A 19,119-nucleotide genomic window follows, 5' to 3' on the forward strand; every position below is an offset into this window, starting at 1 on the left:
TTCATCCACCCATTTACTGTGATAACAGGTTAGCTAAGCAAAGCTGGAAGTATGCAAAACCTTTCTGCAGTTCTTAGCCTACATGCTGCTTAAGCATACTTGAAAAAGAGAATGAAAATGGACAACCGGAATTAAAACAAAGCAAATTTTAGGACTGATCATTTTATTAGAATGTACAATACATAAAAAGGTATTAAATAATGAGAATTTCTGTTGACTCTATCAGTAACTTTTATAAATACTGTACTAAAAACTAAGTGTTTTGTAGCAGTCTGAAATACTGCATTCCTAGTAGTGAACTATTCACAGAATTCTAGAATAAACCAGCTTGGAAGGGACTCATAAAGATCATTGTGTTCAACTCCCTGACACTCACAGGAATTTATAAAATTAACCATATGACTAAGAGCATCGACCAGGCACTCCCTGAACTCTGTTAGGCTTAGTGATGTAGCCACTTCCCTGAGGAGCCTGTTCCAGTAATCAGCCATTTTATCAGTGAAGACCCTTTTCCTAATTCAGTCTGAACTTCCCTTGACACAACTTCATTCCATTTCCTTGTGACAAATTGCTGGCCACCAGAGAGAGATAAGCTCTCTTCTACTGCCTGCCTTGAGAAAGGTTTAGATTGCCATGAGGTCACATCTCCGCTTTCTCTTCTTCAGGCCTAACAAGCCAAGTGATCTCAGCTGCTTCTCCCAAGTCTTGCCCTCAAGAACTTCCAGCATCCTAGTCACCCTCTAATACTTTGATGTCCTTATATTGTGATAGATGAAACTGCAGCAATATTGTGGAGGCTACAGCAGTGAAGCATTGAGAAGGACAATAACCTCCCCTGACTGGCTAGCAATGCTGTTCCTGATGCAACCCAAGACACAGTTCACATTTTTGGCTGCCAGCACACTGCTGACTCATATTAATCTGTCATCATCAGTGCTGACAACAGGCAAAAAAGGCATTCAACTTCTCTGTTTTGTCTATATCCCTATTTAGGAGCTGACTGACCCCAAAAGAAACAGACCAATATTACTTCCAATTCTCCTTTTGCTATTAACATATTTTTAAGTCCTTACCATTGCCCTTCCCAACTCTAATCAAGTTTTGGCAACAAGAATTTTATACTTACAGTGATGATGAGCATCTCTGTACTCCTCCCATAATGCCTGCCCTTGTCTCCTATGTCCATACATTTTTTCCTCTTCCTAAGACCTAGAAGAAGATCCCTGCTTAGCCAAGCAATTCTTCTGTGCCACTTGACTTCTGACATTTTGGAATTGGCTGCCCTGTCTATCTGTTCAGAAAAATCTATAACTATTCATTACGGCACCCCGTAATAGGACTCATCCCATAATTTTTGTCTTATGCCAATGATGTCATAGATATGGGACAGAGCCAAAGCTTCTAGTTCTTTTTTATTTCCCATGCTGTGCATACTTTTTATAAGGACATTTCAAATGTACTCCATGTAATGAGCACATCATAGACCTCACTATCACATGATCCTTCAAAACTTGGCATGCCATCCAAATGCTTATCTCTAGGGAGCCTGGTTTTATCCCCTTCCCATTTTAAATCCATTTTAAACCTCAGAGGGCCCTGCTAACTGCTATGCAGATTCTTTTCCCCTTTGAGACAGGTGCATCCCATCTGCTGCCAGCAGGCTCAGTGTTATGTAGGCAACCCATGATCAAAAAAACCAAAATTCTGCCAGTGACACCAGGTTTACAGCTAGGTCCAATTTGCTAGTTCTTCCAGTTTCTTCCCTCATCATTTTCTGCAACTGGAAGGACAGTGAACACTACTTCTGCTCCTGATCCCTTAACCTGTTGCCCCAAGGCCCTGAAGTATCTCCTGATTGCCCTCAGGCTCCTTGTTGCAACTTCACCATTGCCTACAGGAAAATTCAGTAACAGGTAATAATTGAGGGTCATACCAGAGTATGAAGTTTTCTCACCATATCTTTAACCAGGTCCCAGGAAGGCAGAAACCTGTTCTTCTCTACAGGAAGGTTGCAGATGATTATGTTCCAGGTGTTTTGTTTCACATTCAGAACACTGTCCTGGTCTACAGCACAAGGTGAAAGATGGCATGGACCAATTGACCAATTCCACAACACCTTACACTGGCACATGTCAGATGAGCTTCTGCTCCTTCTTCAATAATGTGGTCCTGTCCCTGCTTTGCACAGGCACAGTAGCACAGAAATCATGCACTGACTTAACTCAGGGAGGTGATCTAGCTGAAAATTCCCAGAATTAAAGGATGAATCTGGTTGGAAAGGATCTTGGGAATTTGTCTAGTCAAGTACAACACTGAACTCAGACAATATTCGCTTCCAAGCAAATACTGAACATTTCCAAGAACAGATATTCCACACCCCTCTGGGAAATCTGCTCCGTGGCTTGGCCCAGTTACCTCAATCTCTCCTCAAAGGACAAATGTTCCAGTCATCCTGATGCCCCTTCACTGAACTTACTGCAGTTTCTCAATGTCTTCCTTGCACAGAAAGAACCCAAATCACACTTTATTATTGCCATAAATCCTTCCTGTCCAGATGCAGGACTTTGGATATTTGTTGAATTTAGCAAGGTTCCCATCAGCCCATTCAGGTCCCTCTGACTGGCAGTCTTAAACTCAGGAGGGCTGGAATTACCCCTCAGATGGAGTCACAGACTTAATGGGTTCCTTTCTTACAGCATCAAGCCTCTCACAACTTGAAACGTTGGAGGCATAAAAATATATATTCTCAGTCAGAGCTTATCTAACTCAGTAACCTGTCTCAGAGTTTCATCCTATTTATGGTTTTAGCATTTCCTGAATTAGGTATAACTGTGAAATACTTAGCAAACCACCTGAATTCTGTGATCACTTCTGTCAGCCGCAACACCCAGCTGCTACGAGTTCTACAGTTCAAGTTCCTCTTGAGTTGAAAAAAAACCACATTTTCTTTTTGTTATGAATACAACTTCTACTGACTTCTTTGAATGTTTGTACTTAATAGGGAAAAGAGAGCAAACAGCCTTTCCTCAGTATCCCTCTCCAGGCCACTGATTAGTCTGTACACCCCTTTTTACACACTCACCCTCATTTAGGTGTTTTCCAGACAATACTGAGGCCCTCTAAACCATATGGAATCTATTGTGTACTTCTGCTCACACCAGTCACACTTCTCTGAGCCTGAGCCCTACCATATCCTACTTAACTTGGGAGACAAGTTCTGCTAACAGGATGTAGGCAAACTATAGTTATAAGTATAGTAATATTCCTTGTTTTGCTCCTTGTTCCCAAAGAGACAGTTACAGAAAGCTCCTTTCCTGTGTATACCACACCATCCTTTATACAAGTTAGAAATTCTAATTGGCAAGTAAAGCACTTTAGATGCTTTCAAATGAGCTTTGGTCATTCATGTCAGGGAGATATGAGTTTATACCATTGTTCTCTTTGCTGTGTCCACTGCTTCTGGATGAGTCAGCTGCAACAAATGTGAGTCCTGCTTCAGTTCACAGCCTTAACTCCAAATTTACTCTACCATCGTTTTTCCTGAGACCCAGGTAAGCTGTGGAGCTCACAGTAGGAGACAGAAACCTTAAATTGCTCTCACATGTTCAAGCAAGACCTGTCTGAACACACTTAATAGGACTGTGGTTTTTTAAAAATATCTTTTGGGCAGCTTTGCCTGTGAGAGCAGGATCAGGAAGCATTGAGGATATTCATTGTTAATGCTTCTTCCAGAGCTGCATCTCCCCAGAGATGTATGAAAAGCAAGAAGCCCATGTTCAGTAGTACAGTTCTACATTGCTGGGGAAAATCACAAACCTCCACAACAGAATTGCAGTGCAGAGGTCAGATAAACTGGCTTTTCAACCCCCTCACAGCTGCAATCTCAGCCTGAACTGCAGGCAGTGAAAACTCCTCAGAGGGGAAATGCATAAGCCTTCCATGCCATCATGCATAACACAGCCACCTGCTTATTAGCATGTTTTTGAGTTATACTCTCAGTTTCATGATGGGCTGTTATTTTTCAGCATGTTGCTGTCTTTTTCTTCCATGATAGTCTTCTGGGGTCACAGTGCATCAAAGACATGTCTTACATGGTGAATTAAAACTTAACAAGGATAGATCTCTATGCTATTATCACTCCTTCACAAACATAAAATAAAGCTGGTGCTGCGTCAGCACATTAGCTGTGGATATAAAAACAATGATTTCTTAATTGCAGGGTAGAAAAAAAATTGACTACTGCCTCAGCTGAAAGTAAAAAGTATTAAATGCTTTTTCATTTCCTGAAAAAGGTCTCATACTTAAGTCATGTCATTTTCTTAATCATGAACTTCACATTGGAAAAGGAAAAAAAAATCATCTCATTGATGAGATGATTGCAAGACTATGCAATCCATAATGTTACACTTTCTTTATGGCAGGAAATAAATGTCCCTCATAATTTTTTTCCATGTTCTATGAAACACAAATAAGGACTGAAAGTAGCAGTAACTTTTTTTGACAAAATGACAAATATGACAAAAAATGACAAACACACATGCATCTCATAAGCATCTGCAACTTTTTTTTCCAATATTGCTCACAATGGCTATTAAAATGTTGGGTTTTTTTCTGTTTTGTTTTGGGTTTTTTAACTAATATGTACTAATAGTCTACATAACATACACTAAAATAAATAGCAAAAATATGAGATAGGAATTTCCTCTTGTCTGTTTAGAATTAACTACTCTCCAAAACAGAAGTGGAAAGTTAAAACATGCCTTTTAAAGCATCAGTCAAAGGAGGAAAACAGGAGAACAAACAAGCCATTGTTGGCAATCTCAGGAGGCATTCTGCTTGAGGAGAAGTAAAGAGACTACAATGCCTCTGAAGCTACTGATACCTCAGATATCTTATTGTCCTGGTTTAAAAGACAAGTCTGCCAAGGAAGGCAGGAACCTTACTGAATTAGAAAATGCAACCCCCTTCCCTTCAAATGATTATAACTTTGAAATTATAGGGCTTTCAGGCAACGATATGGGCAAAGGAATAACAGTTCTTTACTAGAATATATATATAACAAGACAAGCAAACAACAATAACAGCAGCAACAACAAACCAAAGCAGAAACCCAGTGGCAGCCTTCTCTCTGCCGCAGCCGCTTCCCCCTTGGGTGCAGTTCCAGGCACAGCCAGCGGGGGCGCAGCTGGCTCCCAGCCGGGCAGGGCGGGTGCAATGATTACCCGCGGCTGCAGGGGGCGCTGTGGCGCGAGCTGGGCACAGCCGGGGGAGAGAGGGGAAAGGGTTTCCTTTACTATTTGGAAACTAATAAACAGTTGCAATCCCAGAGCTCATGAGCTGGAAATATTAGTTTATTGCAGAATAGTTCTGTAATACTGAGAAAAGGATCTCAGGGTGGGCTGTGTACAGCATATCTGTCAGTCCACTGAACACGGACCACCAAAACACTGCAAAGTTTTGTATGCTACTTTACAAACCAACATTCAAACTGAAACAGGCATAGACAAGAACTGCTAGGCTTCCTCCAAAAACAAGAAGTCTACCTTGTCAGAGAAGACAATGACAGTTTATGTGGACAATCAGAGCTGATTTCTGGAGCTTCCTCCAGAAGAAAGCATGCAAGTTTGTACCAGCTCCAAGCACTCCTTCCCACTTCTGCATCTGTAATGGTCAAGTAGCATTACAGAGATGATAACTTCAGTTTTTATACAAGTGTTCAGATCTTAAACACACAAAGTGATTGACTAGAATTTACTACTTTAGAGGCAGCAGTTGTTTATTTGGGAAATAACTCACACTTGGAAATTCAAGATTAAAAAAATAAATACAAAAGGTTAAAGCTGTGGTTTGCACAAACTGGAAATAGGCTCATAAACTCACCCAACCAAATAAACAAACAAAGACTATTCAATAATCAAAATACAAGATCAGACTTCACTTAATAATAGCAAACCTCCTTATTTGTTCTAGGAATCTTTCATATGCTTAACGTCAAGTACCAGGGAGTAGCCCACCATCTTTACTCTGTGTCTGAGAACTTCTCTCTGGGATACAGCCTTACAAAATACCATCCCAAGGTTCACACCCAATTTGTATCTATAAATTAAGGGCTGGCTGAGAAAGAATTTTTTGAATAACCAAAGCAATACTTGAATACAGCTCTTCTTTGTGTTTTACCTAAATCTGGGAAATTATTGCATGGATGGATTTCTTCCCCTCCCCCCCCCCCCCCCCCCCCCTCCGCCCCAGATTTTTGGATGGCTTGGAAACATTTAGGTATTTATAGGGCTTTTACTTTTTTGGAACCCTTACTTCTCATTGATTAGGAGGTCAACTGAAATGTAGCTTTCACAGTTAATTCCTTTCTCAATACAATTAACCTGTAAAACTCTTCCTTCCTAGTGCAGCATTCAATTACCTGTACATCCTAGTAAGTACTGACTGTACAGAAATCATGTCAATCTAATAATTTATGCTATATTCCTAGCTTTATAGGCACTACGACATCACATATCATCAAGCCAAATAACAAGCCTATATAGAAAGTCTTTACATTATGTTTACTTAATGTTAATCAGCCCCATTCATTGTCATTTTCAGAAGTTCACTGTGGCAGGAAAGATAAAACACCCTGATGCATTCAAACTGGCAAAATAGCAGCTGTAAAAATAAGGTGCTGCATTCTGTAAGTCCTAGAGGATGATAAATGCTGAGGAGTAACTGACAGCAAGACAATACTGGCACAAGAACAGAAAACTATTAACTAACAGTGGAATTCTGGAGTTTAGTCACCATCTGAGAATTAAGTTCATGCAAATCCTAAAGTAACTCTGAGGTGAAAACTCCAACTGTTTAAGACAAAATTGTAAATTTGTAGGACAGTTTCAGTATTCTCTGTATTCATTTCTGTGATAAAAAGGTGAGCATCCCCAACTGAAGCAGTGCACTTCACTGGGTTCCTCTGTGAGTAATCAGCACTTTTGGGCCCCGGCGCACGCTTGCTTAAAAGAAAACTGGCTGATGAAGAAGGTGAAGGACAGGTCTTTGTACGAAAATCCAAGGGAAGGTTTATTGGATGTTGAAGACGGTCCAAGGACAAAGACGAGATGGGGTTGAGGGCACAGGGTTAAATATGGGACAAGAGGGAGTGGATCTGAGGGGCAAGGGCCAATGGGAGTGGGTGAAAGTGGTGCAGAGGAGAGGCAACCGACCAGAACCAATGGGTTTCAAGGGTGGAGCCCGGCAGCAAACCAGGACCAACAGGGATTAGGAGAGGGAAGAACATTCCAGGGAAGGTACATACATGGTAAACAGGGGCTAAACAGGTACAATTACACTTTCAGCATATTTGCCTTTAACATCTATAAAACCCCCTACTACCTCTCAGCTAAAGGCTCAAGCACAGCTTGTGGGGTTTTTTTACTGAGGGTTTTCAATGTACATTTAAATCTCCCCTACCTCCATTTCTGGACCTGCCTTCAGATCAATGTTGACAGACACTGCACTAGACAAGACTTCCTTTTATTTGAGGCACAGTTGAGAACCTTGATAAAAATATCTTTTTATTGCCTAGCAAAGAACTGTGTAACATATTGACAGAAGTACAAAGGATAGGTAGATAAAAAAAATCAAAGATATATATATATATATATATATATATATACGTAGATTGACTGGTTACATTATACACATAGTGAATACATAAATGAAAGGAAGTCTGTCACACATTCAAAAGAGGAAGCATCCAAGAACTTATCCTCAAAACTTGCCATAGATCTAGTGCCATACCAATGCCCTGGAAATGAAACAAACTATATCGATGCCAAAATATTATATACTAGATTAACATATCTAAAAAGCATTAGTATAGCCATCTGCTCGACAGGCTCCTAGGAGTCAAGATCTGAGTCTCTACATGAGAGTAAGAATGGGCATAATGGGGTAATGGGCCACACAAAAACCTTTTGAGATCAGCATTGTCTCTCCAGTGCAAAATGACTGGAAAAAAAATAAAAAGAATACCACCACCAAAACAAAAGAAGAACCTGAAGTGTTCCCTGTACCTTCTCAGAGTCCAGCAATACACAATTCAGGGCTTTACTAAGGGAAAGGTGGCTTTGTACATTTTTGATAGTCTTAAAATGTTTTTTACTAATTTGCTGGATTTGCTTCAAAAACCATGTGGTTTGCCAGCACTCTGAACACTTCCACAGCCTCATGAGGCACAATGTGGAAATGAGTCTTCTGAGAAGACCCCATCTGGTAGTCTCTTTTGGTGCTCACTAGCTGTTGTTGGGAACACACCGCTCCATGTTCACCTTCTGCACACACTCGTGATTTTAAGGACCTCTAGTACATCCCCCTTCCACAGTTTCTTTTCCAAGCTGACAAGTCCTTGTCTGAATAGCTATTTCTCATACGGAAATCACTTAGTATCCTTGTGTTGCAACTGTTGTTTTTCCGCGTCAGTTACATTATTTTTCAGATGAAGAACTTGGTGTTGCATATGGAAGATTTTAAAACAGCACTAATTACAGTTACATAGTAACACCTGAGCCATATGAGTTGCATAATAAAGATGTGCAGCATCATTTTCCTTGATGTGCTCCTCCTTTCTCACAATAAATCTCCATACTCTCACTAATTCTCTTACTTTATTACACATTTTATCATTTTTCCCTGGGGAAATCATGAGTTTTTCTCTAACTTCCCTCTGGTATCACATTTGCTGCACTCTAGCCTTTGAACACCAATGCCAGCTCCTGTTAGGGTTCCCTAACTATAATTAATAGCACAGTTGCTCTCAAGCAGTTTTACATGCTTTGGTAAGCACTGTCTCACATAGCTCTTTGCTAACCCCTATTTCACTGCCTTTTTCTTTCTGTTGTTTTCTCTCTTCAGACACTGCAGTTTGGGCCATCCTAGTTGAGACACCGGCAGTTTTCTGATGCTGGACTTTCCTACAAACTAAAATTCTTCAGGAATGCCTCTTTAGGATTCCTTATGGCAAACGGTGACATAGAAAACTCAGTGTTTGGCTTTGTCAAAACTTTGTGGTGCCCTGGCCTGTATCAGCAATAGTGGGCCAGCAGGACCAGGATCAGTGAGTATCCCGCTGTACTCAGCACTGCTGAGGCCGCACCTTGAGTGTCCAGTTCTGGGCCCTTCAGTTAGGAAGGGACATTGAGGAGCTGGAGCAGGTCCAAAGAAGGTCAGTGGAGCTGGGGAAGGGTCTGGAGCACAAGTCCTGTGAAGATCAGCTGAGGGAGCTGGGGGTGTTTATTCTGGAGAAGGCTCAGGAGGGACCATATTGCTCTCTGCAACTGCATGAAAGGAGAGTGAAGCCACCTAAGCGCCGGTCTCTTGTCCCAGGAACTAGTGACAGGAGGAGAGGGCATAATCTTAAACTGTGCTGAGGGGTTTTAGCTGGATATTAGGAAGAACTTTTTAACAGGATGGGTGATTAGATATTGGAAAGGGTTGCCCAGGGAAGTGGTGGAGTCACTGTCCCTGGAGATGTTTACGGAAAGACTGGATGCGGCACTCAGTGCCATGGTCCAGGCCACAAAGTAGTGCTGGGTCATAAATTGGACTGGATGGTCTCATTAGTATTTTCCCAACCAATTACTTCTGTGACACTGTTTCCAGCAGCATTCGGCAGTGCCAAACCTTCCCGGTGCGGGAAAGGGCCGGAGCTGGGCCGAGTACAGCCCATTTCCGAGCACGGTTCCGTCCCGCCGCCGCCGTGAGGCCCCGGCAGGGCCGCGTCCCCCTCGCGCAGGCGCGGCGGGGCCATGAGTGGGGCCGGGTTTGAACCGTGGCGGGCGCTGCGGATTTGAGCCGAGCTGTGCCGCCAATGGAGCCCGTCCTGAAAGGTACCGGCTCGGCCGCCCTGCGGGGGCTTCTCCCGGCGCAGGCGAGAGGAGCCGCCGGGTTGGCGCGGGCTCCGCGCTGCCCTTGCCCTCTGTCTGCTTGCTGCCCTTGCCCCGGCGCTCCCCGGCGGTGGCGGGCGGTCAGACTCCCCGCGGGCCGCGCGGACTCGCCCGGTCGCGGCGGCGGGGCCTGGTCGGCCCGGGGGAAGCGCGTTGTGCCCGGGCGCGGGCCCGGCCGGAGCGGCGCCTTCCCCGCCCGTGTGCCGCTGCAGCGGCCTCCCGGCGCCGCACTGCCCGCCATCCTTCTGTTCTTCCCAGGTCACTCCTGGCTTTCTTCTGCATCGCAAAATTTCTGCCTCGCCAAGTTGCCCTCTTATGGCCGTTTTCCTCTGCCATCGCCGCCTTCTCTGACAACTTCTAAGGCCGGCATTTATGAGAACCGGTCTCTATTCAGAAGACTTCTACTTCAAAAAAGAGTCAAGCACTTCCTCATTTTCCTTTCCATCAAGTGCACAAAAACTGCAGAAAGCATTGCCTTTTGCTGAAATGTATTTGATTAGCTGAAATTGACTAATTGTAAAATGCACCTTTGGTCCAAATGCAGATGCATGGAGTTTTGAAGTAGCATCCCTTTAAGTTCCTAGTTAGACCTTTACTGAAATGTTCCCATCTGTTTTTCTAGAAAAATTTTAGCAATGAAAGTTCTAAAACATTTGATTTAAGAGGAAGAGACTATCTTTTCAAATGCAAGTGCATTGTTTTTCAAAATTGAACTATCAAGGAAAAATGCAGATCTGGCACAATCTGCCCCAGTCTAGTAGTAGAATGAAAACAGTTAAAAGCCCATTGGAGTGGACTTGTCTTAAATTTCTATTTATATCTGAAGTCGAAGTACTGATAAGATTTTTCCCAGTGCTTTGCATGAGGAAGTACTTTGTTTCACATTTTTCTTATATGTCAAGAATATTTCTAGTGATTGCAAAAATACTGTAATATTTATAAAAGTACTGTTATGAAAGTATTATAAAGTATTTATAAAAATACTGTTATGAATAATTGGAGGATTATTCTGGTTTTCATTTAGAAAGAAGACAGATGAGAATGCATAATGAATAATCACTTAAGATAATTAAGCACTATTTGCTAAGGATGACCCTTTTAAAATGAGACTCAGTTTTATTCATGAGTTCATGGAGTTGTCTGGCCTTTGCATTAAGTTGTTTTTGGTGAATTGCCATTTCTCCAGTTTTTGGAATTTTTCTGATTGTCATTCAAAATGGGGAAGTGGCATGGTCAGTGGAACTGTAGGTCACTTTAGTGCCTGTCTTATGTAAAATTAATGATGAGGTTGTTATGAGTTTTATTTGTTTATTCCTCCTTATCAGTACTTCTGGTTTTGGTTGTTTGTTTGAAGATATTTTGGTGATGTCATTTTGTTCTGTATGTTGTGTTGTATCAACTAGTTTTCAAATTTTTAATTAATCTGAAGACTAAAAGTGATTGAATAATGGTAAGAGTGAGCAGTCATGTAAAGGTAATGTATTGCTTGTTAAGCTGGTAGTGTGTTTTAAATAGATGAAGTGAAAAGTTAACTAGTGGCAGCCTTATAAGTTATTTCCATTACAATTAATTTAGGGGACATAAATGCACTAAAAAAATCTGCTACTAAAATCTGATGCTGATCTGATGAAAGCTGTATTTGCAACTGAATGCAATATGTATAAAAAACTTTTATTGGAAAGGCAGGTTAAGCAGTTTTACCATGGTATGTGCATCATTAATTGTTGTTTTCTCTCTTCTGATCCAGGTGTTTCTGCCTTTGTAGAAGTTTGGTCGTCTAACAGAACTGAAAATTACTCAAAAACCTTTGAACAGCAGCTTCTTGATATGGGAGCAAAAGTAAGGATACTATTTTTAAATAAATGGCATAGTAAGGATCTTTATTATCAATTGTTCTGCTTGTCACATATATTCTTTTTAGTATAAGTTTTTAAATGGCAGGAAGGGAGAAAATCAGAGACCTGAGAATAGACCAATATGCTGTAAAAATTCTTGCTACTGACAGATGGGAAATTCATTTAAAGCCTTTCTACATGTACAGACCTCTTTGCCTATAAATGTGATTGCATGCCCTTCTTGGGAGGTATTGGGCTTTTTTACTTCTAAACCAATACAGGTTTTCAATACTTTGCTTTGCCCACAGTCTGTGGCAAGCCCAACTTGTACTGGTTTGCAAGTATGTATCTCATGTTGTTTTGGTTTTGTCAACTTGTAAGCAGCTGCTCTGCTGTTAATACAATGTTTTCTAACCCAAGCACCATGACATATTCTTCCGTTCACTCTCCCACAAATTTGGATTAATTCCAGAAAGTGCTAGTAAAAATACATCTTAAGAGTTTCAGTATATATCTCAATTTCTTTTTCTGCACCAGGTATAGTTGACTTGTAGATGCAAAAGATGGTTAATTGCCAGCTGTAACATTTCAACCAGAGACTAAAGTCAAACTGGCATCTTCCCTTCTTGCACATTATTTCTGGTTAATGGAGATTTTTACAGCCCACATCATGCTCTAAAAAATACTCGTGTGATCTCCCAGTGGTCTTTAAAATGGACATGTGTAGATGTCTCTTACTGTTATTTAGGAAATCTTGCTGCTCTCTCTCCCCAGATCCTCTCTTTCTCTATGAAGTAAGCTGAGGGAATGTGACAGAACAGTTAGGATAACTGGTTTTGTTATTAAAGCAAACACTACTCTCAATAATTAACCTGAGTAAAAAGAACTCGAAATATTTCTATGCTGTACTGTCCTATCAGACCATGTAATTCTATTCTGATGATGTGAGACTTTTCTCACAGAAAATATGGCAGAAGCATAAGGCTTCGAAATTCTTCAAAATGGTCAAAATAACCAAATATGGTGCAGGCAGATGACAGAGATGAGCCTATTTAGCACATTCCTATGACTGAATAGGGATGGTCATACCCCTTCCTTGTTCCAGACACTTCCCTGTTTTTGGCTGAGCACATGGTACTAAGCTGACTTGGTTCACTGTGTCAGGAAATTAAATTCTAAATTAATTTCTTGCTAGATTGTCGATTCAGACATCTCAAAATAAGTTCAGCAGAAGATGCACAGGGTAAGAAGGGGAGGTGGGAAAGGTGAGAGGGAGGTGTGAGGTGGTGCTTCTCCATAATTTGGAGGCAAAGCTACATCAGGCATCCTTAGGACATGGGCTGTGCACCAAATACTGGCAAAAGTGATTAAACGATTCCATCTGGAGTAAAAATTTATTCTATAAGCGACTTATGATCATTTGATACCTAGATATTTAATATCATGGGGTCTTGTCTTCTAAGAAGTCATAGTCAGCTTGCCACCAGCAATATTTGGTAAAGCTAAATAGTTTTCTTAAAGCTAAATACAGAAACAGCATGCTGTAAGCAAAGTACAATGATGCAACTGAGGGCTCAACAGAAAGCTGTGGAGCTATTTCCATTGGCCAGGGAAATGCTGCAGTAAAATATTATTTCTATTGATGTCACCACATCAACAATCACAACTGACCAAGCAGTTCTGTATAAGGTACTTAGTCTCAAACAAGGAAGCCTTGTTTGTGGAAAAAGGAGAATCTGGAACTGAAAGCATGGCTTGCCAATGGAGGCAGATAACTTAAAATTTGATAAGCTGTGCTGGCTTTAATTTTCTGTATTTCTCATTTTTAAAGCATTTCCATATAATTTTTGTATTACTTTCAGCCTTTCCCACAAAACTAAAAGTGATTTTTATTGGTGGACATTAGTTTAAAAAGTGAGGCTAGTTGTACTCTTTAAGCCTGAGTTTTTTTGCCTGAAAGATGTTTCATTGTTTCTTTGGGTAGTAGCATCTTCTTTCTGTCCTGGCTGTTACACAAGAAATTATGTTGCACTAATAAATAAAAATGTTGCGAAATTATATACATTAGAGTAGGGAGCTGAAAATGGTAACCTAGAGAAGATTGAAAACAAAGGGCTATTCCATTCCTTTAGCCTGCATTAGCTTGACTTATGAGACTGGAGTTTGATTGCTTGAGGTTTCTTGTGAATTTGGGAAAGATCAAAAGGGTCCTTGACGTAGTTTTTAGAATAATTTTTTATAACGGTTTATACACTAGAAATGGACTACACTAGCTGGTTTCATTAGCATTTTCTAATCTGACTTAAATATGAGCTCTCTGTGTATTTCTGCAGGTTTCAAAAACTTTGAACAAGCACGTAACCCATGTGGTCTTCAAAGATGGACGTTTGACTACATGGAAGAAAGCACAGAAGATGGGTGTAAAAATAGTTTCTGTACTGTGGGTGGAAATGTGAGTATTCACAGCTATAATGAATGTGGCCTATTTCAGAGATAATATGTTCTAGAATTTTTTAATAGAAAAACTTAAATACAGAAACCATTTGATTAATGTGCATGAAATAGGGATAAATCTGTGAGTAAATGATAATTTTTCTATGACATTATTCCTATTATAAAGCATGTGACTTACACAAAAAGGAAAAATGTTAACTCTTAAAAATGAAAGTAGTGAAGTAGTTTCATGGTATATTTGTTAACAGTGTTATACTCCTGTGCTCTCAGATGGCCTGTATATACAGTGAAGGACATACTTGCATTGAATACAATTTTTCCATTTTCATGTGTAAAGGCACATTTCATCAAGGGCATTGGACCATTTCTGTAAATCCTGTAAACAGAATATATCCTAGCAAGAAAGAAAAAGATCCATATGTATTCTGATTTTTTAAGATACTTGGCAAGTTTGGAATAAAACTGAATGAAGATTCTCTTCTACCATATGGGAAAAGTTAAATTTAATTAACAGGAAAAGTGAAAGAAAAATTTCATCTCTGCAACCAGTCCTTTAGAATTTGTTAGTCCATAGCTATTTCTCTGAATTTACAAAGGGTTTGTGAGGCCTGACAAAGATTTTAGATGAAGGGTAAAAACACAGTTTGTAAATGTCCATGTGTTAAACACTCCAATCGATAAATCAATGTGATGATGGAAATTAGAATATAAATCAAATAAAGAGGGCCTTACCTATACTAATTGTCATATGCATGGAGAGGTAGAGGTATAAATGCAAACAATTTGGGCTTTTTTTTTTTTTTTTTTTTTTTTCTAAAGCGGAGTACCAGGAGGGAGGGCAAATCTGAAGCCTACAGCCACCTAATTGTAGGCCAGTACAGCCTGGAAACTTGTGAAAAGTTACCCAAAAAAGAAATTCATGCAGATCTGCAGAAGCAGGGGATTTTTTTTTGGTTGGTTCATTTTTTTTAAGTGTGTCAGATATAGAAGTTATAGCCATACAACCCAGCCAGCTTTAACACCAAAGAAGAAATACCTCAAAAATAAGGTGATGCAAAATTTTATTAATGTGAATGTATCTTTCAAGGACCTGATTCCACTTGAATGTGTGACAGTGATGATGATTTCAATACTGTTGTAAAATTAAATATGCTCTTCAGGTGGCTAAGTGTATAAATACAGAATTTGAAATCTTAGTTACGTGAACTATGAACTATTGAGGATTTGGATGTGCTGTAGTAAAAATTATCTCAGAAAAGTCCAGGTGAGTACCACCAGCAATGGAAGAATGAGAGTGCCTTACAGGGGAGAGTTTAGGATATGTCATACAGAAATACTCTTTCTGTGCTAGCAGTTCCACCACAAGAGTCTCCTCTGCACTTCTGGAAGGCATTGAGTGGATGAACACTGTAGAAAGCTGAGGCATAGAAACAACTGCACTTGTAATACTGTAGGGGACAGCATGGTGCTTTGAAATCCAGGTGTAAAAGCCTTAAGAAACCTTAACTTTTGCTGGATAACAGCAACAAAGGATAAGATAGGTGAAAGCATCTAGAGGGAAAACTTAGGCTGTTTGGTAGGAAAGAGAAGGCTAACATCTTCCTGGTATTTTAAAAGTTTTCCTATTATCATTTTCTGAGCAAAGAAAGGTCTTGGTACATGGCTTAGAAGATGAAGTTTGTTGGATCTGGGAGAATCGTCTAAAATAGATCTATTTTATTGCAGAGGAGGACCCAAGCTGTGAATTATGCTTGAAATTCTCTGTAATGTTTTTCTTCTGCCCTTTAGTTTAAAGTAAATGCCTGAAGGTACAGAAGAACATAAAGCTTACTTTGGTGTATACTGTAAGCAGAATTCATGAGAATATCATGTCCTTGGGCAAAGTTGTATAAGAGATAGTTATGAATATTCTTACTGGTCATGGGGTTATTCAAATGAGGCACAGGCAGTAGAAAATTAAAGTTAGTCTGTGCTAGTATACATACAAATTTTTGGTTTTTGTAATGAGGGAACCAGAGTGCCTGACTACATTACATGTCTGGTACATCCATGTCTCAGACACTGGTAGGAAGAAGACATTCTATTGAGCCCTGGAACAATGTAAATAGGAAGGACTGAATAATATGTACCAGTAAAATTGTGGTCTTGTGTGAATGGAAGCTTAGTTTCAACCTAGTAACTGTGTAAGCAAATCATGCAGAAGTTCTAGCACTGCTAAAAAAGATGGCTTGATTAACCAGTAGCAAGTGAAACGTCCTCAAAATGGTCAGGAAAGCTGTGAAATGTTATCTCAGCAAGGTAATAGTACATGTCAACTCTCTGGTTTAGACTGGGGGCTGATGACTCCTGTAGGAGTGCTGTGCAAAAGCAAGTATGTTAGTTATTGCTTGGTCTTGATTTGTGAATTACTGTCCAAGCTGTTAAAGAACCTTTTCATAAGTGTGTCTACAGTACAAAGGCTCATACTGGAGCACCAAACTCAAAAAGTTCTATGTCAATGCTTACATTTTAAAAGGAGTCTACTTAAAATGGAAGAACTTCTGTTAACAAGCTAAGACTGAAGGGAATAAAATTCTTGCTGGTGTCAAGATGTCTGTTTAAAACAGTCCCTTTTAGCGTATCATAAAGGTGATTATTGCATTTTGGTACTTACAGTAGACATTTTCATAGCATTGTTACCTCAGCAGTAGTCAAAAATCAATTTAAATAAAACTTCATACAGTGGAATGTCAGCATTTTATCATGTTTATATTTGGAATGTTGCCAGAGGATGGCAATGAACTTGACTGAAGTTATAAAATAGTTTTCTTACAAGATATGATTGGAGAGACAAGAATGCTTCTGAAAAAGGAGTGGGGGAGGGAGACTACTGCTAACACTAAGGTTTGTGTAGAGAGGCTGAATGGCAAATGAATGTATATTTTCCTTTCTAGTAGAAATATTGGAAAGCATTACATCAGTACACCTGAGCAGATTCAGAGAAAAAAGTAAATGATGGGTTTTAATAATACAGGGTTAGGCTGTAGAGCTCCTTGTTGCAGAACAGAGTGAGCAAAGATTTACTTGGGTTTAAAAAATTGCTGAAGCAATTAAACTCTTTATTTTATCAAAACCCAAATATAGTTGAATTTAGCCATCTGACAACCAGAAATCTGTGGACAGAGTAAACTGGGAATGTTTGGATTTGGTTTTATGTTCTTGGATGCATTTAGGATGATATTGGAGGATGCTGCAGTATATGGTATTTAATCTGGATGCTACTTTTTGATTTTTGATCTCTGAAAATACCAGACAAAGAAGCAAGTAATATACAATTAGTCCAGCATTTCCTGATTCTTCTGCTTTGTGGAAAATACTCTGACATTTAACTGCTAGTGTGCTGTGATTCTCCCCCAAATAGTGAACCCCTACTTCCAACCTGTTAGACTTGTACCCCAGTGCTGCCTTCCCCTGAGCAGTGCTTGAGCCTCTCAGAGGAATATACCCTATGAGCTGAAAAGTGCTGTAATACTTAGATTTCTCCCTAAAAGTCTGAACATTTGAAGGGTTTGTGCAGTACTTAATGATCATTGCCTTGATTAATTCTTACTGGATTTTTAGTGCTCTCTCCAATAATTTGCCTCAAACTTATATTGGAAGTTTCTGCTCTATAGCACGAGCATATTTGAGCCTAAATTGTATGCAGTTCTACAATTTAGGAGGTAATTTGAGAAGACAATTCTTTAAGATGAAAATTGAAAATCAGAAAAATTTATAACTGCAGAGTGAAGTTATTTTAAATTTTAAAACGATTGCTTGCTTTTGAGGTTTTTTTTTGGGGGGGTGGTTTATTTTGGCCTTTTGTTTGTTTGCTTTTCTAAGAGGTGTAGATATGTCTAACTTTAAAAACAGTGAACAAAAGTCCTGGACTTGCCATCATGTAAAAAAATTTAAAGTGTAATGCAAAATGAGTGACAGCTTTGGGATCGCTGAGAACAAGTTTTTTACTGCTTCTTTCACAAATACTTCAGTGAGCAGTGTAAAAAAATCAAAACTCAGGAACAAAAAGGACCCCATATAAAATGAAATAGCTACAATCTGCCCAAAATAGGAACAATTAATACTTGCACATCAAATGCATAATTGTGAAGCTCTACCTGTGTTTTCTTAGCAGGATAATTCATTCCACAAATAAGTTATATAAATAATTTACATTCAGATTTGTTTGCAAAGATTCATAGATTTAATGCTAAAATTTTCTTCTATTTAGCTTCTTTGAATTAATGTCACTTTTCATGTAGTCTACATCTGCTGATTAATATCCAGAATTTAATAACAGTCACTGAAGTCAGGTGTGAATCTCTCTTTGATGCCCCTGAGAACTCTAAATTCAGTGAGTTTGACAAATGACAGCAGTGGTTTGCCAATTCCAGTAAGGATCGGGCCATAGCTGATCCGTCACTAGGTGTCACCAGAGCCACACGAGCGACTGCTGCCAGCACAGCTTGGAAGAGTGTGGAAAATAACGAGTGGGAATCTTGCCCTTCCAGATCAGCAATATGAAAGGCATCATTGGCACAAAAATTTGGGTCACATATTTGGTGTGTAATGGATAAACTGGGGGGAGGGGATGACATTACAGTATCTACCTTAAAGTTACACACTTAGGAAGGGGTGGTGTTTCAGTATTGCAGGGCTCAGACAACTCTTCTTGCAATCAAAGTTCTCATTCTTCAAACAAAACCAAAATAAAATCCCACCAAATCTTCTCTAATTTACTGTACAGGTGTCAAGAAACTGGAGTCCATGTTGATGAATCCCTATTTCCTGCAGTAGACACTAATGAAGGATTACTACTACCAATCAAAAAAGTAAGTCTGTGATTTTTTTTTTTTTTTAACTGGGCCTAGAATAAAAAA

At 39.7% G+C, this 19,119-nt stretch overlaps 1 protein-coding gene across 1 annotated transcript in view; it reads left to right on the forward strand.

Annotated features, from left to right (window-relative positions):
- Window positions 1-9,744: 9,744 nt before the first annotated feature.
- MCPH1 (microcephalin 1) overlaps window positions 9,745-19,119 on the forward strand; it is a gene marked incomplete at its 3' end in the record, with an annotated part of 122,651 nt that continues 113,276 nt past the window's right edge. Inside the window, 4 exon segments of the mRNA XM_079298395.1 lie at window positions 9,745-9,875; window positions 11,680-11,771; window positions 14,101-14,219; window positions 18,987-19,071. Coding sequence (XP_079154521.1) covers window positions 9,857-9,875; window positions 11,680-11,771; window positions 14,101-14,219; window positions 18,987-19,071 — 315 coding nt within the window. The 5' untranslated portion in view covers window positions 9,745-9,856.

The sequence above is a fragment of the Erithacus rubecula genome (assembly GCF_903797595.1).
Source record: "Erithacus rubecula genome assembly, chromosome: 2".
Classification (NCBI taxonomy): domain Eukaryota; kingdom Metazoa; phylum Chordata; class Aves; order Passeriformes; family Muscicapidae; genus Erithacus; species Erithacus rubecula.